Source organism: Schizosaccharomyces osmophilus, chromosome 2 (genome assembly GCF_027921745.1).
Source record: "Schizosaccharomyces osmophilus chromosome 2, complete sequence".
Classification (NCBI taxonomy): Eukaryota; Fungi; Ascomycota; class Schizosaccharomycetes; order Schizosaccharomycetales; family Schizosaccharomycetaceae; genus Schizosaccharomyces; species Schizosaccharomyces osmophilus.
The window spans coordinates 820361-839572 of NC_079239.1; the positions used below are offsets into that span (position 1 = coordinate 820361).

General features: G+C 38.3%; 6 protein-coding genes across 6 annotated transcripts; 4 read left to right on the top strand and 2 right to left on the bottom strand.

The window, feature by feature from the left end:
- Window positions 1-18: 18 nt before the first annotated feature.
- pof11 (F-box/WD repeat protein Pof11) lies at window positions 19-1648 on the bottom strand (the record flags this gene model as incomplete). Its single annotated transcript, XM_056181684.1, has 3 exons — window positions 19-1308; window positions 1362-1456; window positions 1501-1648. 3 exons carry the CDS (start codon window positions 1646-1648, stop codon window positions 19-21), a joined length of 1533 nt encoding a protein of 510 aa, XP_056038603.1.
- Window positions 1649-3762: 2114 nt separating this feature from the next.
- abc4 (vacuolar phytochelatin and glutathione S-conjugate ABC family transmembrane transporter Abc4) lies at window positions 3763-8154 on the top strand (the record flags this gene model as incomplete). The annotated part of the gene is made up of 1 exon (XM_056181685.1): window positions 3763-8154. One exon carries the CDS (start codon window positions 3763-3765, stop codon window positions 8152-8154), a length of 4392 nt encoding a protein of 1463 aa, XP_056038596.1.
- A 305-nt stretch (window positions 8155-8459) lies between these two features.
- tsn1 (translin) lies at window positions 8460-9383 on the top strand (the record flags this gene model as incomplete). Its single annotated transcript, XM_056181686.1, has 6 exons — window positions 8460-8522; window positions 8569-8644; window positions 8703-8942; window positions 8988-9070; window positions 9127-9295; window positions 9343-9383. 6 exons carry the CDS (start codon window positions 8460-8462, stop codon window positions 9381-9383), a joined length of 672 nt encoding a protein of 223 aa, XP_056038597.1.
- Window positions 9384-9651: 268 nt separating this feature from the next.
- kti12 (elongator complex associated protein Kti12) lies at window positions 9652-10632 on the top strand (the record flags this gene model as incomplete). The annotated part of the gene is made up of 3 exons (XM_056181687.1): window positions 9652-9823; window positions 9908-10068; window positions 10114-10632. 3 exons carry the CDS (start codon window positions 9652-9654, stop codon window positions 10630-10632), a joined length of 852 nt encoding a protein of 283 aa, XP_056037336.1.
- Window positions 10633-11620: 988 nt separating this feature from the next.
- On the top strand, window positions 11621-17119 carry sec72 (Arf GEF Sec72; the record flags this gene model as incomplete). Its single annotated transcript, XM_056181688.1, has 1 exon — window positions 11621-17119. One exon carries the CDS (start codon window positions 11621-11623, stop codon window positions 17117-17119), a length of 5499 nt encoding a protein of 1832 aa, XP_056038219.1.
- A 722-nt stretch (window positions 17120-17841) lies between these two features.
- On the bottom strand, window positions 17842-19182 carry slr1 (RNA-binding protein, LARP1 family Slr1; the record flags this gene model as incomplete). The annotated part of the gene is made up of 1 exon (XM_056181689.1): window positions 17842-19182. The coding sequence occupies one exon, from the start codon at window positions 19180-19182 to the stop codon at window positions 17842-17844; it is 1341 nt and encodes a 446-aa protein (XP_056037323.1).
- Window positions 19183-19212: the final 30 nt, after the last annotated feature.

The following is a 19212-nucleotide window of genomic DNA, read 5'->3' on the forward strand; positions in this document are numbered from 1 at the left end:
AAGTCTATGATTTGGAAATTAGAAAAACGTACAGTCAATTCCATAATCAAACCTCCAAACAAAAATCTCGCTGTTATGAGTACAGGCTATAATACGCCGGTGATCACATTGTAACCCAAATACCCGAGATCTTCGGTCATTATGTAAAACGCAGTACAATTCTCCGGTTTCAAAATTCCATACCCGTATGGTCCCGTCGTATCCTCCAGAAACAACTTTTTCATCGTCAAATTGTAAAGTTCGGATGAGATCTTCATGACCTTGAAGTATACGAAGCAGCTTTCCGGACTCGGCTTCGAAGATGCGAACTGTGGTATCTGACGATCCTGAAACTATGTACTGCCCATTGTACTGACTACAGGCAATTCCTCGCTGATGCGCATGTATGACTTTTAAGCACTGTCCACTATGGATGTCCCACATCCTTAGAGTACGATCACCGCTGGCCGTTACGATAACACCGGTGGCTTCATTGTATTGAACGGAGTTAACAGAAGCAAGATGTCCTCTCAAGACATGTACGCAGGGGTTTTCTTCGGGTGAAGGATCCAGCTTCCATACGCGAGCTGTATGATCACGAGAACAGGAAATGATGTACTTCCCAGCGACAATGACTCCTAAAACATTGTCTGTATGCCCAGTCAAATATTTGATAGGGCACCTTCTTTGCCAACTCCAAACCAAAATGGAAGTATCGGAAGAGCCAGAGACGACGAGGTCACGTTCTCGGTCAAATTGCAAACATAAGACACTGCCCAAATGACCATGAAGAGAATACAACAAGGCACCAGCATGAATGTCCCAGACACTGATCATACGGTCTTTTGACCCACTGACGACAAAGTCGTCATCATATTGCACACAATATACGCTGTCCGTTGAATTACGAGAGAACCTTCCCAGTCGTGTTGGGGCTTGCAGTTCGCATAAAACGAAATTACCATGGCGCCAATTGGATTCCAATCGAGCGCGTTCTTTGTAAATATGAGACCAATTGAGCAGAGGATGGTTTTGCGAATCGTAGACGCATTGTTGATCGTGAAAGATAGTCCCATGGGGACCTAGAAAGTGTTGATCGATACGAATGAAATCCTCTTCAGAGAAGGGATGATTTTTGGTACGCGTCCATTCTTGGAATTCTTGTGCGACCTTGGGATTTAGGTGCCAATCTTTTCGTTGGAACAGCGTTTTCCATAGAGCAGGGTCTTCTAGTAGCCTTTTCCATCTTCTGGACATGGATTTGCATCTGCAAAGGTCATATTGACTGAGACAGCTAAAAATCCGCAAAATGATTTCCTCGGGAAAAAACTAGAAAATGGATTAGAAACGAAAGCATGGAAGAAGATGAAAGCACAGCGTACTTCAGTAAAATCCTTGAATAATAGAGTTTGTATATAGTGGTAGACGAAGAGAATTCCTTCTCTCGGCAGCTCTGAAAGTGTAAGTTGTATGGTATCTAATTGTTAGTTTGGGCATTCAAGTTACTAGACGAAAGCATACCGAGTTTTTTGGATTCCAAGGGAGAAAAAGAACAAGTACGTGGACAGCCACTTTTGCCATTCAATAAGTCATTTTGTTCACATGCTTTGCCTGCTAGTTCATTTAAAATTTGGTGTTTATTGCAATTTGTTTTTGGGTCATCAGGCATTGGAAGGAATGAAAGAAGAACAACTAGAAGAAAAAAAGGTTTGAAGAAATTTGGTTTTTAGAAGAAGGCTTCTCTTTTTTTACACACAATCCAAGTCCTTAGCTTTTAAAAAGCTCAAGTAAAAGCATGCTTCATAAATTCCACAATTCAACGTTGGGAAACCAGCCTTAAAAGTTAAAAAGCGTTTCAAGGCTTGTAGAGAGAACGAAAGTCGAGAATTCAGTTGTCTTTACCCGTATAAAAAAAACCCAATCTTCTACATCTGTTGAATAGGTTCAAAGGATAAGGAGGCCTTTGCATCTCGTTAGTAAATAGAGAGAAGAGATGTAAATTCGTGTCAAGAAAAGAAGGGAAACCTTTCTTTTCAGTTTGGTTTTTCACGTTTTTCCATTGTAGTTTACGAAAAGCAAATGAATCGACAGGTTTATTCAATCTACTTTTGATGATTCTCATCTTGTGAAAAAGAAGTACAAACATGCAAAAATACAAAAGTACAAAATAAATCACATAGTTAAGAAAGTCAATTCTGTCATGTGTTTTGTTTTGAAAGGTATATAGCATCCTCAAATGCATGTCATCAACAAAGAGTTCATTTGTCGCTACCAAAATGATTATTTATTTTCAGCGACACTAGAGCCGAATATTTATTTCACGTGAAATGCATCAAAGGAGAAAATGAAGATCCAACAGACACAAAAAGAACCGATCGTAAATGCTGAAGAAATGGAAAAGATAAAAATCGCCTAAAGAGAAAGTGTTGACAGAAACCTTTTTCTTTTCTTTTTCGAATATGGCATCGAATTAGTATAGCACTTATAGATAGAGATATAATAGGGATTGATATTTTATTAATGAAATTCTTGTTGTCTTAGTCTAAACAATCCAAGCGGGCCAACATTTATGTTTATGAATATTGTCGCAACAAGTCGACGCAGTCCATTCTTCTTCTTCTTCTTCTTCTTAGAGATAGAATCCCTCGACAAATCTATTGAAGCATTCTATTTCTAAACAACTTCCTATAGGTAACCATTTTCTACCTTCTTTTACTTTACTTTCTTTACTTAACTTTACGTTCCATCAACTCTCTTTCCTACATAACCACACATAGACTTTTACCAACTTAAACTACCTACCACATAACAGACTCTGCCCCCTTTTAGTCAGCATCGGCTGTGCCTTTCTACAAACCCAGCAGTCAAGAGCTGCGCACTTTTTGTTTATCTACCAGCATCGATTATTATCAATGGTGCCCGGATTGCGCAGCTCTTGACTGCTAAATTAGTGTAAACAAAGAAAGAAAAGTAACACAAATTGCAATCTCAGTGTATGAACAAACAAGGACTCCTTTGAGATTGATTGCGATAATAAGGAGTACATTCTGAATTGCTTTTTCTGCTAACTATTCCAAACAAACGATCCTACCAAGTTGTTGATTTCGTCGATGCTTCATCAAGAAATGCTTCGCTTCACGAGTAAAACGTGTGGCTCTTTTTTCTTATTTTTTGTTTGTTTATTTGTTTTAAATTCTTAGTAGAAGGCATTTGAAGTGCTTGTTTCTAAATAGCTAGCAATCTTGGTAGCATTCTCTTAGATATCAGGGAGAAGACGTCATGTGAACCACCATTATTTGTTACTTTCAAAGCCTTAAGACGATATTATATTCTGTCACCTAGAAATAGCCTCCTTTTATCTGACAACTGTTAGCTCCCCTTTTCCACGACTGCATTTCACCAGAAAATTGGGTGAAAGGTTTTGCTTCTCTGCTCTTTTGTTTCAAACAACTAGTGGAAGTCAATTCCAACAGGAACTCAAACAATAGCTGCAATCCTTCTTTGCTTGCTTTCGAGAGGTACCCTACTACTCCAAAACACACTCTTACCTCTTTCCTTTCGAGCCATTCCGCCCATTTCCCCTTTTCTTCTTCAGTCGGTCACCTCTTCTTTTTTAGATGGAGAAGTTTGTTTGTAAGCGATTGTAAATATTCACACACAAACCCCATCTGATCAAATCCATCAGACTTGTTTGCATCGCAAATTTTTACTTTTCGACCAAAAAATTGAATTATATCTCTTTTTGCTTATACCATTTTTCTTAAAACACCCCGCTTTCTAATCATGGATGTTCCACGACCCTCTCCCTATATGTTTGGGTCAAGTAGTTTTCAATACTTGCCATATCAGGTGCGCTCCCTCCTTGGAAACTCCTTTACTTATTTTCTAAAAGAAAGTCCTCACGATTACCATGAGGATTCTCTCTTGTCCCAAGTGCACTACAAGTACCTTCTTACCGGTGGTCTTGTTTGTACATACCTCTACGTAATATATCAATGGCTTTCCAATTCTTTCTTTGTAAAGCGTCATGTATCTTCCGAGTTTTCTGGCCTGCGGCGCGTCCATGGTCTCTGTCTCTGGATGCTTTCTTTTCTCTTTTTATGTTTAACCGTATTCATGTATGCTGAAGGGCGTTTCCCAACGAGATTTGTAGCCCATGGTGTTAATCATGTGTTGCTTGCTTTTTCTATACACTCTTTTCTTTTTCATTCACTCCGCATCCTTGTTCCCCGGGCCCGCCCTACCTTATATCATTCTGCGGTATTATTGAATCTTTTCATCGTTCCTGTCTTCTTTGATTTTTACATTTATCCCTTTCTTCTAATCCATCGTCCTCCTATGTCCATTTTCTCTCCGTTTTTATGGGCCTATTTTGCGATTGCCATCGCCATAAATATCATTCCGTGGTTTACACCACGTGTGTGGTATCCCTTGTTTCCCGAGGAGCACGATCGACCTTCCGAAGAACAAACCTGTACTTACTTTAGTTATATTTGCAGCTACTATTGGCTAAACAGACTCATCAGTATCGCTACTCGTCGTACTGTCGAGTTTGATGATGCTCCTCAGCTGCCGGATTATGATAAGAACAAACTCTGGTCTAGTAGGTATGAAAGACTCAAACGCCCTTCTTTGTATGTTACTATGCATCTTATTTTTGCATTCCAAATGCTGGGTATGGCTACTGCAAGCTTTTTCATTAGTGCTACACAATTTATTTCCCCTGTAGCCATGAATCGCTTCCTTAAATATTTGGAAAATCCCAAGGCCGATTATTTGTCTCCTTATGTCTGGATTGCTTTGCTTTTACTTGGTCCCTTCATAAATTCAATGGCCTTCCAATCTTACCTATTTTTGTCAACTCGCTATACCGTCCGTTCTTACTCGGTTCTTGTCTATCAAATATACAAAAAGGTGCTCGATTTTCGTTTTGTGCAAAACAAAAATGAGGAATCAAAAGTAGGCCGAGTGAACAACCTTATTTCTACTGATGCTAATGATATTGGTGAGCTTCGAGAATTTATTCATGTTGCCGTAAGAGCACCGTTTGAAATCGGTATTTCTGTCTACTTGTTGCAAAAACTATTAGGTTGGAGTGCTTACATCGGCCTTGTCCTTGCCGTTTTAACCACATCCGTTCCTATTTTGTTGGGTCCTTTTGTTGCTAAGCTAACTTTGATGTCAAACAAAGCAACTGATTCCCGTATTGAATTAATGTCCGAACTTCTTCAAAGTATTCGTGTAACAAAGTTCTTTGGTTGGGAACGCCCAATGCTCGAACGCGTGCAAGAAAAACGTCGATATGAGATTCATCGAACCTGGAAGTTGCTTTTAATGGAAATTTTAATTCAAGTTTTAGTTGAGTCTTTACCCTTTTTCAGCATGTTTGTTACCTTTATCCTCTTCACTACTGTAATGGGACAGAAAATTACACCTTCCATTGCATTTACTTCGATTTCACTTTTCAATTTAGTGCGTAATCAATTTGCATGGATTTCTCATCTTTTAAGACAATTGGTACAGATTTTCGTTTCAATTGGTAGAATTTCAGACTTTTTGCATGACCCTAATGAAGTTGATCCCTCTGTCTACACTGATTCAGAAAGTGAAGACGTTGGTTTTGACAATGCTACTTTCACTTGGCCATCCAACCCTGTTGATGGAGATTTCCGTTTACGTGACTTGAATTTCAAATTTCCAAAGAACCAGCTCTCAATTGTTGTAGGACCTACCGGTTCCGGAAAAACTTCGCTTATTTCGGCTTTGCTTGGTGAATTAAGTCTTGCTAGCGGCTCTTATTCGTTACCTCGTTCTAAAGGTGTATCATACGTGTCTCAAGTCGCTTGGTTGCGCAATGCCACCGTTAAAGATAATATTCTGTTCAACTCTATATTCGATGAAACACGCTACAGAGATGTTTTAAAATCCTGCGGTTTGCAGAGCGATTTGGAGAATTTACCTGCCGGTGATTTAACTGAAATTGGTGAGAAAGGTGTTACTTTGTCTGGAGGTCAGAAACAACGTATTGCGCTTGCTCGTGCTGTCTACGCACCTTCCTCCGTTGTTTTAATTGATGATGTTATGTCTGCTTTGGACATTCATACATCAAACTGGATTTTCCGCCATCTTTTCCAAGGTCCTTTAATGCAAAATCGTACTGTTATTCTCGTTACGCATAGTGTGAATCTTTTCTTAGATGATGCCAACTTTATCGTTACCGTTAAGAATGGATCAGCCTTTCCAACCAAGGATAAGTCATTACCTATCTTGCAATTAAATGAAGAAATTGCTCATACACCTGAATCTACAGCTGAACCAGAGATGCCGATTTCAGAGATCCCACTTGATTCCTCAGTAGATGCTCAGCAAATTGCCGAATCAGGTAAATTAGTGGAAGATGAAAAAAGAGCAACCGGAGACGTACCTATGTCTGCTATTTTTGAATATTTCCGTCAATTCGGCTCGGGAACATATGTATGCATTATTCTTCTATTGCTAGTTGTTACTCAGACATTGTCTATTCTGATCGATTTGTGGGTGGCATTTTGGACCAACAAATCCATAGACTCTCCTGATATGAGTAATACCAAGTTCTTATTTGTATATGGAACAATGCTCGTCCTTTACTGCGTGCTCGACTATTTGCGCACTTATACGTATGACAAAGGTTCCTTGATTGCTGCAAAGAATATTCATAATTCGATGCTGAAGAATGTGTTCGGTACTTATGCTTCGTGGTTTAATAAGACTCCTACTGGAAGAATTGTGAACCGCTTTGCTAAAGATATTCGTTCTTTGGATCTTAATTTGCCGTCTTGGCTTTTCTGGTCCATCGAATGTTTCCTTTCAATTCTTGCTGGGTTAATATCTGTTTCTTCGGCTATGCCTCTTTTCTTGATTCCTGCCGTTATTATCTGTTCGGTTGGATTTTACGTCGGTGTGCTTTATACTAAAGCCCAAGTTGGTATAAAACGATTAATTTCCGTCCATAATTCTCCTATTTTCGGCCTTCTTGGAGAGAGTATTTCCGGACTTGCAGTAATTCGTGCATTCAACATGCAAAGTACATTTAGGGATGAATTCTCTAAGAGGATTGACAACTTAATGCGTCTTCAGAGTGCCTCATACAATTTAAATAGATGGGTTGCCATTAGAACAGATGGCATTAGTGGATTAGTTGGTGGATTGGCTGGATTTATTGCTCTTAAGCAAAGCCATCTTTCTCCTGGTCTTGTCGGGTTTTCACTTAACCAATCTGTGATGTTTAGCGTAACAGTCCTTTATTTTGTCCGCTCCTTTAACAACTTGCAAGCTGAGATGAACAGCTACGAAAGGGTTAAAGAGTATACTCGATTAGAGCAAGAACCTGCACCTACGAAAGAGGGTGAAGTCCCAGTGGCGTGGCCCAAAGAGGGAGACATCAAATTCGAAAATGTCAGCGTTAGCTACACTCCAAAGGGGTCTAGTGTCATTGAGAATTTAAATCTTCACATTCATCACGCTGAGAAGGTAGCAATTGTTGGACGAACCGGCAGTGGTAAGAGTACCTTAGGACTAACTCTTTTACGATTCACACATCGAGTGGGAGGATCTTTACGTATTAACGATTTGGAGATTGAGAATGTTAACTTGAGTTCTCTACGTCAGCGAATCTCATTCATCCCTCAAGACCCAATCCTGTTTTCTGGAACGGTTCGAAGCAATTTGGATCCTTTCAATGAACTTGATGAGTGTTTACTAAACGAGGCACTCCAGACGAGTGGGGCAAATAAAATGGCTATTGCTTATACCGATGATCAGCAGCCAATTCATATAACCTTAGATACTCAAGTATCTTCGGAAGGCTCAAATTTTTCTCAGGGCCAGAAGCAAGTATTGGCACTCGCTAGAGCGATCGTTCGACGCTCCAAAATTATAATTCTCGACGAATGTACGGCATCGGTAGATGACGCTACAGATCAACAAATCCAAAAAACATTGCGTAGCGCATTTGGTGATGTGACTATGTTGTGCATTGCTCATCGTTTGAAAACAATCGTTGACTATCATAAAGTTATGGTTATGGACAAAGGTGTGCTTGTTGAATATGGACCACCTGGAGAGTTATATAATAAGGGCGGTGTTTTCCGGCAAATGTGTGAGCAGAGCGCAATTAGCTTTCCGGAATCTAACTAGATTGACTTTTTAGAAAAGCCTTGAACTTCTTGTTTATTATATAGACATGTTTTAGTTTTCATGTCTTGGTTTATTTGTTGAAGTTTAAGTAGACTGAGTAAATATTTACTACATATTAATACAAATTAAGTTTTATTTTACACATCTTGTTCATAGAAATGTCCTGCTATACAGGAAAGGACGAGAAGCGACTGTTAGACGGTTTGCTCGGTTATCATATTATGATATGTAATACAATGTGTGAGTTTCTAGTAAGTCATTAACACCCTTTGTTAATTTACGAAAAACGGTGTAAAACAAGCGCTATGGATAAATCTATCTTCAAGGAACTGCAGACAAAAGTTGATCATGAAACATCTTTGCGAGATGTATGGTATAGATTTTCTCCCGGCAATAACTAAACAAAATATTCAGGAATTAGGCTCTCGTGTGGAAACGATTGATCAAGAAACAAAAGTATTACGTCTCTTACTTGGAGAAGTTGAAATCTGTATGAGAGAAGTTTACTATATTCCTCCTACTTAAAGTAAAAGCTAATGAGTTTTTAGCAAAGAACCAAACGTCCATTGATATTACAAGGAGCATTGAGGTTATAAAAGTGAAAATTCAAGAATTGGCGGATGTGGCATCTGAACATTCTTACTACAAATATGTTAATGTCTGGGACAGAGCGATTCAAGAAGTCGCATGCTTGACTTTGTTGGCAACTTGGAGAGGTGCTCTCCCAGGACATGAAGACAAGAAGTACCACGTTTTGACTCTGGAAGAAGTTGGTCAAATTTTGAACGGTAAATTATTATATGTGCCTAAAAAATCTAACAAAATGGCTCTAGTTCCTGTGTATCCTGAAGAAGTTAAATTTCACATTTCGATTGAGGAGTATTTACATGGTGTTTTGTCCATAAGTACTGAACTGGTAAGTTTTTAACTTTTTTCGTGTTAGAAAAAAAGAATCTGACTATAAATTTGTAGGCACGATTATCTGTTAATGCTGTGATTTATGGCAACAAAGAGGTTCCTTTGAAATCGCTTCAAACTATTGAAAATGTACACTCGTCCTTCCAATTGTTATCACTGAAAAATGACTCTTTACGCCGTCATTTCGACAGCTTAAAATATCAACTCAAAAGAGCTGAAGATGGTATGCTAAGTGTTTTCCGTTTATTCAAAATCTTCTAACTAGCCTAGTGGTTTATGATATGAGAATTCATAATCTGTTAGATGAATAAAACGCTGTTATACGATGAGGAAATTTCTTTTTTTGTTATGAATTGATAAATTTATGTTTGTATTTTATTCTTGCAATATGCAATTTTATTACCTGCATTGTTTACTAATGCACTCCAACACGGGTTTACTTATTTTTGAAATTCTATGTGCAACAAAATGTACAGTTTATTCTAGTAGTGTTACCTTTGTATTTTTTTGTCCTATTTGAGATTAAAGCAAGTCACTCTTGTATTTATGTGTGTATTTGATTACCATAGTTGAATTGAAATGCCATTAATTATCTTTTCTGGATATCCCTCTTCAGGGAAAACGACGCGTGCAAAACAACTTCAGAAAGCTTTGGAAGAGCGTATAGAAAACAATGTTGATGGAACGAAAGAATACCGTGTAGTTATCATCAATGATGAATCTTTGGACATTAAAAAAGAAGTTTACAGAGGTATGCAGTCATGCCTAAGTCTGCGAGACTTACAGAAAGAGAGCTTATATGCTTGAAAGTATACTAACTGGTACAATTACATAGAATCAAAAACCGAAAAAGCTGCTCGTGGACTTTTGTACTCTGCCGTCCAACGTGAACTCTCCAAGAGTACTATAGTCATTTGTGATGCACTAAACTATATTAAAGGATTTCGTTATCAGCTTTTCTGCGAGTCAAAATCCATGTACACCCCTCACTGTGTGGTATGGCATTAAAAACTGTTTACTTCATGCTAACAGGAAATTTAGGTCCATGTTGCTGTACCCAAAGAGATGCCTAAACAACTAAATGATACTTCCGAGAATCCATACCCCGAAGATGTCCTGGAAGGATTAATTTTTCGATATGAAGAACCAAATGGAATGACTCGATGGGATTCACCTCTTTTCACAGTCATTCACGACGATCCTACTCCTCCCATTGATGCTATTTGGTCAGTGCTAATTCATAACAAATCTGTGAAACCAAACTTGGCTACCATGACCAAAGCACCTGCTGAAGTAAATTATTTATACGAACTCGATAAAATAACACAGGACGTTATCATGCTAATCCTCAATCATCAAAATACAGAGGGATCTTCTTCGTTGCCAATTCCCGGAAGCCGCCTTCAAATTGAAATGCCAAGTATAACTGTGTCACTTCCACTTTTACAGCGTTTTCGCCGTCAATTTGTTCACATCAATCGCCAACAATCATACAATACCAACCTTTTAAAAGATATGTTTGTCGATTATTTGAACGGACAATTTGAAACAATGGAGTGAGGGGTATGATATTGCGGCGGATAACAAGAGAAAATATCTTGTTTGAGTTCTCATATGGTACAAATTTTGTTTAGGCGCAAAAAAAGTACTTTGAAACTATCTGGTTTATTTCCTTATTATAAATACAAATGTTTTTTTTGGGTTTTATTTGTATATTTTTACTCAATATGTACTGTTTTTCGTAATAACTCATTTATTTACTAAGGTGAACATTACGCGAGTAAGGCGGTTTGAAAGAAGAAATAGCATCTCTAAATTCAATCTTGTTTTCAAGGCTTACGGTATTTGCTACAGTTGTAATTCTGAGACCACAGCTTCATAGGACAACAATACAATTCAGCCAATACATTCAAAAAAGTTCACAAAGATATGACATTCTATTACTCATTACATATGCTTTTATAGATGTGAACGATTATATAGTTTGCCTTAGCACCAGAGCATATTATAAAACACTACCCAAATATATGCATAAAAACAATAAGATGATAATACATACTATAATAGCATAATCGATACAGTTTAGTATCATTAATGCCTTTACACATTATCATAGACTATTTCATATTATGCTACATTTTATCCCAAAACTAGTTCTGCATATGGCAGGACTAGTTTTGTTTTTGTTGTTCATTTTGGTATAATTGCTACAGACTTCGGTTTTGCTGATATTAAGCGTCCAAGCTCTTAAACAACATTAAGGAATAGAGATGATCGTATTGTGAATTACAATTCATTTATAATTGATCTAGAAAATTAAGTACTATAAACAACTTATTTACTGCTCTTTGCGATTCCAATTACCACCAAAAATTAATTTTCATATTCTCATTATAAACTCTCGCAGCTTTGTGTATCTTTGGAGCTCTTTATTCTAGATACTGAATTGGAGCGTCAATAAGGGCTCGGGCATATCCATATATATTATACTTCCACCATCGCCAATTATAGTACTGTCTTTTGGTCATAATAATTGGCTTTTAGAAAGATGCAGGATGATCCTGGGAATGTGGCAGAGGTACCTGTTGTATCGAACCACGAAAAGATGTCGAGTACAGACAACGTGCATCCAATTGAACCGGAGACCTTAAACCTAGATACTGTATTAGAATCACAAAAAAAATCCCAAGATGAACCTCAAGAGTCTTCAAATCAAGCCCTGGAACCCATAAATGCTGAAGAAGATGGACAGGCACCTGGCCAAGGCGACCTGTCATTACCAGCTACGTTAAACCAAGTGGTGGACGAGCAGCAAGAGCAAGAAGAAATTCCTCTACAAGCTTCTGTTGAAAATACAGAATTAACGATCCCAGTGTCTAAAGAACCACAAAACGAAGTTGACGAAAAGGGCGCTCAAAACCCTCAGCCTCCTGTTGAACATGAAAACTTAACGATCCCAGCGACTGAGGGACCACAAGACGAATCAGACGAAAAGGCCACTTATAACATTCAGTCTCCTTCAAGCTGGGAACGATCTGCTCGTCTCGTGCTTATTAAATGTATCAATGAATTTCAAGAGATTCGAGCATGCACGAAATTTGATCCATTGCGTAAAGTGATGGGCGATATAAAGCCTCGCCTCCAGACGGACGACGACTACGACAAAACCCTTCTCATTGATTTTTTCCAACATGCTTTTGAGATTGAACAGGACGACGTTTTAAATATTGCTTTAAACACTGTATCAAAGTTAGCTTCTTTTGCTTACTTCCCAGAAGACAAAAAGATTTCAACTTCAAATCCTTCTTCGAAATCAATGTTACAATGCATTGTGGATATGGTATGTGATTGCATAAATGATGAAGTCGTCGATGGCACATTACAACTCAACGTTGTCAAAGCTCTTTCCGCTTTCATCCTTTGCTCGGAAAAAAATGCGTTACTTCATGGAGCTATTCTTCTTAATTCCATCCGCAAGCTTTATAATATCTTTCTTCTTGGCGATGATGATTCCATACAATCTGTAGCTCAGGCTTCTCTGACTCAGGCTGTTGGGATTGTTTTTGAGCGTTTACGTGTGTATCATCCATCCAGCTCGTCTGTTAATTTAGGTTCAAACGACGCCGCTACTGCAAGCACTGACTCTTTGCGTGAAAATCTCCCAAATGCGGAAGAGAAAATAACACTACAATCAATGGCTTCTAACGGCACGCCAAAGTTGGATTATGTGAAAATGGATGTTGAAAATTCCAAGGCTACTACTAGTCTTGAACATTTATCTCTTCAGGATGCGTATCTAGTATTCCGCACCCTTTGCAGGCTCGCAGTTCGCCATACTTCTTCCGACAAAGTTGATAATATACGTTCTCAAGCCATGAGATCAAAGCTTATAAGCCTTCACCTTATTTATTCTATATTAGACAAGAATAGTGACTTGTTCACCGAAGTAACTTTTCCTTTCCAAAACATACCTGCGTTAGAGGGATTAACTCTAGCACAGGCATCTCGTCAGTACATTTGTTTGATTTTATCTCGCAATGCAGTAAGCCCGATACCTCAGGTCTTTGAGATTTGCTGCAATATTTTTTGGCTTATCGTATCCTCCTTGCGCATACAATTTAAACAAGAAATTGCCGTCTTTTTTCGTGAGGTTTATTTCCCTATATTGGATTTAAAAAATACTTCTTACAATCAAAAGCTTCACACCCTATTAATTTTCCAACGTATTTGCCGGAATCCAAGGGCGCTGGTTGAATTATATATTAATTACGATTGCGACCGCAACTCGACTACTAATGTTTTTGAACAACTTCTCTTTTCTATATCAAAAACCAATTCTGTCACTCCTTTAGATTCAAGCACATATCAATACGAAGACTTGCTCCCTTCAATGGAAAGTTCGGAAAGAAGTACTACTCCTTTTTTAACTACCAATTCTAGCTCTCTTAATTCAGAAGTAGTACAACTAACGAATTTTAGTGATTATCAATTAAAGCTTAAAGCATTGGAATGTGTCATTGATGTTTTGCATTCCTTAATGAGTTGGGCCGAAAGTGGATTTTACTTAGCTGGGGGCAACATATCTACAGATGAGAATGTGGCAGGTACTGAGGATGATCCCTCAGCGCCTTCAGACACGCCGAATACGCTTCCAGTGCACAGCGGCCGACCATCTCTTGAAACAAATTCTCGCAGTAGTAGTTCATTGGCGTTGGCTGATCCTTCAGAATTTGAGTTGAATAAACAAAGGAAAATGTTACTTCGGCATTGCATAAATAAGTTTAACTATAAGCCGGGTTTGGGAGTCAAACTCTTATCTGAAAATGGATTTGTCAAAGTTGACGATTCTGCTTCGGTAGCTACATTTTTGTTTAACACCGAAGGTTTTAATAAGACTACTCTCGGTGATTACTTGGGAGCTGGCGAGGATTACAACATCTCTGTGATGCACAATTTCGTCGACCACTTTAATTTTGCCAATTACCGCTTCGTTGATGCCTTACGTCGTTTGTTGCAAGCTTTCCGATTACCAGGTGAAGCTCAAAAAATTGACCGTATTATGTTGAAATTTTCTGAGCGTTATATGAAAGAAAATCCGTCAGCTTTTGCTAATGCGGATACCGCTTACATATTAGCGTATTCTATTATCATGTTAAATACTGACTTACACTCACCTCAAATTAAAAATAGAATGACAAAGGAAGATTTCATTAAAAACAATCGAGGAATTAACAATGGCGGCGACCTTGACGAAGATTATCTTGGGTTTGTTTACCAGGATATATTAAACAATGAGATTGTTCTCAAAGACGAACAGCAAATGGCCGCTATAGCACCATTAATGAATTCTAACAACAATGTAGGCCTTTTCGCTGCTTCTTTCACTCAGACAGGCCGCGAACTACAAAGGACAGCGTATCTTCAAGCTTCAGAAGAGATGGCCAATAAGACAACCACCGTTCTTAAAAAACTCATGAAGCAACAGAAGCATAATCCGAAAAAGGAAAATGTATTTTACAACGCTAAACACTTTGAGCATATTGGACCAATGCTTGAAGCCGGATGGATGCCCATTTTAGCAGCTATCTCAAACCCTTTACAAGAATCTGAGCATTTGTATGAATTATCTTGGTGTTTGGAAGGTTTCCAATATGTGATACATGTTGCTTGTCTTTTCGACCTTGATTTAGTTCGTGATGCTTTCATAAAGACACTGGTAAATTTCACTAACTTACACTCGGCCTACGATATAAAGACGAAAAATACAATGGTTATTAAAACACTACTCAAAATTGCTTGTGCCGAAGGCAACAATTTGAGGTCTTCTTGGAAAGACATTCTTACCAGTATCAGCCAATTGGAGCGTGTACAATTAATTGGTGAAGGGGTCGACGAAGCAGAGATTCCGGATGTTATAAATGCTAGAGTGCGACCATCGAGTTCAACAAAGCTAACGCGCCAAGCGAGTGGAATTGCTCAAAACCAAACCCCTAAATCAAACTTAAAACAGTTATCGTCTGAAGTTATTTCCGAACTGATGTCTACTGAAATTGTACTTTCCATTGATAAAGTTTTTACGCAGACTTCTTCTCTCTCAGGTGTAGCTATAAAATCATTTTTTGAGGCTCTATGTGAAGTTGCATGGGATGAAATAACTTCCTCTAGTGAATCAGAAAGTCCTCGCTTGTTTAGCTTACAAAAGCTTGTTGAAATTTCATATTACAACATGGGACGAATCAGAGTTGAATGGTCTTCTATTTGGAATGTGCTTGGGAAATTCTTCAATCTGGTTGCTACTCGCGGGAACAAACGTGTTGCGGTGTTTGCTTTGGACTCTTTAAGACAATTGTCTATGCATTTCTTACAAATTGAGGAACTTTCTTTATTTTCTTTTCAGAAAGAATTTCTCAAACCTTATGAATATGTCATGTCATCAGATGCTTCGGTTGATGTTAAAGAGCTCGTGTTGCAGTGTATTCGGCAAATGATACAAGCTAGGGTTTGCAATATAAAATCTGGATGGAAAACACTTTTCGGGGTTTTTACTTTTTCCGCTAAAGCCCGAAATGATACTTTACTTTCGTTAACTTTTGAAACACTGTTGGACATATTTGTGCACCATTACAATTATATAGTACAACAGGGATGTTTGATTGACATGCTTGTTTCATATACTGAACTGTGCAAGAATGGTGTCAATCAAAAAATAGCGCTGCAAAGTCTGGATGCCATTAAGAAGATCTACTCCAATATGGTTTTAGAAGCCAAAGGCAAAAAGAATTTCAATGCGGAAGATGTGTCAAAATCCACTTTTCCCATTTTGTTTGCTTACTATGATGTGGTAGTTTCTGCTGAAGACTTAGAGGTACGATCTAGGGCTCTTCAAAATATGTTTTACATATTTCTTGAAGAGTCTGATGACTTCACAGAGCAGATATGGGAAATAGTTTCACGAAAATTTATTTTTCCGATTTTCTCCACATTTAGTTTAGAATCAGATGATATTTTGCTACGCGATGAAGAAGTTCGTACTTGGCAATCAACCACACTTGTGGAGGCTCTGAAAAATATTGTTGCATTGATTTCTCGTCGATTCGAAAAACTACATACCCTACTCAAAGGTTACTTTCGATTATTTAGTACCTGCGTCTGTCGCGACAATGTCAGCCTATCTCGGATAGGTACTAGCTGTATGCAGCAAGTATTACTCGAAAATGCACACAGATTTACTGAAAAAGAATGGGATGTAGTCGTTGAGCTCTTCGTTGATCTTTTCCGCGAAACCACTCCACGTAAATTATTGTTAGAAGAAGCCTTTTGGGTTGACGACGAGAATTTCATTCGTTCTAGTCCGGCTCATTCTCAAAATACAAGAAATGATGCTAACGAGAATTCTGTAAATCTCATTGCGGAAAAACAGACCGAATTTCGGTCCATGATTCGAAAATGCATTATGCAACTTTTGTTGGTCAGTATCGTTGCTGAATTGCTCGATTACGAAAGTATCTTTAAGCACATTCCTCAACGACAAGTTCTAAAACTCACCCGAGCAGTTTATGATTCCTGGCAATTTGCCAGAAAATTTAACGAAAACAAGTCTTTACGTGTATCTTTACTGAGTATTGGTTACATGAAGCAGCTGCCTAATTTGTTACGGCAAGAAACAGCAAGCGCTTTATTGTACATCAGTTTACTCTTTAGGTTATTAAATAGCGAAAGCTTAGCGATTGATCCAAGTTATTATGCTGAAGTTGCCAGTTTACTTTTCCCTGCCTGCGCAGATTTGTTAGAACTTTATGCTTCTATGACTATTGAGAAACACACGCGAAACCACGTTAGCTGGCAGCCGGTTATCGCTACCATTCTTGAAAACACAACAGAGCTTCCTGACAATTTGTTTATTGATGCGATGCAACAATTATATCATCCTTGCTGTTCTATGATAGCTAAAGGAAGTCTTGACGACCAGCTTCGAGGTCTGCTAAAAGCTTATTTCAGTCGGGTGGGTAATACTTTTCTTAGAAAAGAGCCGAAAGATCAATTATAGCATGCCTATATTATGCATATATAATGAGCAAATAATGTATATCTTCCTTAGATGCTTTTTTTTTAACGATTCTTATGGTTATGCCATACCATCCGTTCTTTCTGTCGTTTACTGTTGATGTTTTATTTTTTTGAATGCTTGTTGAATTAGAGTGAATATATGAACATCCATGATATTATTATTCAAGTAAATCTCAGTAATTTTTTTATATATATTTATTGTATCTAAATATCTAAGCAGCCTGTGCCCTTTTTTAATATATAACAACACGTACCAAGAATTTTGCCTTATAGAATCAAAACAAACTGATGAAGAGTAGAGCAGGGCTTTAACTACTATGAGGTGTTGTTTTAAACCAGCGTAACATAAGCTTTGTACTCCAATTCTCCAAAAAGAACGCTAAGCTGACAAATCTCATAGCAGACTATGCTTTCGAATTCCACATAAAGTTTAAACCATAACTTTTGCTATATGATTAAGTCTTTGAAAGATAGCCATAACGAAAGACACGCCTACTCAAAAATCCAAACCACTTTCCTTTTAACTAGCGAAAATTCAGGTATAATCAAATTCTTCACTCTGGGCAAACGAAAAACAAACAAGTACTCAAAAAAAAATTAATTGATAGAATCCAGCAAACCAGTCGTTATAGTTATCACCTCAAAAATTTTTATTTCTTTTTTAATTTTGATTTTAAAAAACGACTTTTGTAAAAAGTATGCTCAAACATTAGCGTCTGAAAGCTTCAAATCATCCTTCATGTTTCTAGACAAGTCATTGAGCTCTGCGGTAAGAGGAGCGGCAGACAAATTAGATATCGAACTTGCTAAAGACGAGGTGTTGGAGTTGGGTTGGGGAGCAGTGGAATCAGAAAGCTCAAAGGAAAGACGAAGCTCTTTTGGTAAGACCCAAGGCTCCCAAGTTTCTGAGCGACGTACCTTAGCCATGATAGGCGTTTCAAAAGAAGGATGAAGCGTAACAACGGAAGACGCTTCACAAGCACTTAAAAGAAGATTAATGTCACTAGTCAGACTTTTAATTCTATTGAAGGAGGCTAGAAAAGCGATTGGAACGTAACCTTCGTCATCCATGTGTTTACGTAAAAACATGTCCTTGCAAAGGTTTTCTATGGACATATAATATTCAATTTGAGAAGTAAGGAATCCCTTTACATCGTAAACGTACTGAACATTGCCAGTAGGATTTGTGACAACCGGCACATTTGGCACTTTATTTTGGTGATACGTACGGTTAGGGTGATAATTGGGATTCTTGCTGCGATATCCTTTGCGATAGTTTCTGCCACGGAATCCGCTATTATTATGAGAAGTTTCATTATTGCCTCTTTCTCGAAGAGTGTCATCTAATCGACGAGGGTTGCGAGAATGGCTGTTTGCAATATTAACTTGTTCAGCTGTTTTTTGGACTGCATCGGGAGCATTTACATCGTCCAAAGATTGAAGAACATTCTCCTGACGACGGGTTTGGTTTTGATTTTGACTTTGAGAGTAAATTTGAATGTTGCTTTTACGGCGTGCACTACCAGAACGACGATTTCCGTCATTTCTAGAGCGGCTGGGTTTCTTGGAAGAAGAATGAATGGGGGGATGGCTTATTTCGGGAGTAATCACTACCCATTTTTCTTTGCCATTTGCTTTTGGAGCCAAAGGCTTTTTCTCTTCCGGATCCTGCTTCCTCTCTTCAGAAAACTTTTGTTCAACTAATTCAGGACTAGGCCAAATATTGGGGTCTTGAAGTCGGGCTTGCTGTGATTGCTTTTGCTCAGTTTGAGAGCCACCAGCCTTTTGCGACAATTGTTCACGACGAACAGCCCAAATATTGACGGACGAGTCAAAAGGGCTTTGATCATTTAAAGTCGGAGTAGTTTCGCCAGAAATTGAAGCAGGGATATCACCGCCCGCGGAGTCCTTTTGATTGTTGGAGGCATTCACATCATCCTTTGATGAATTCACTTCACCAGACTGCCGCGTTGATTCATTCACAGGAGCAGCTGGAGCTGCCTTTTGGTCTTTCTCTAGGGTCAAAGTTTGATCCTGAACCATTTTTATCTCTTAATTTTCTAGCAAGCACTG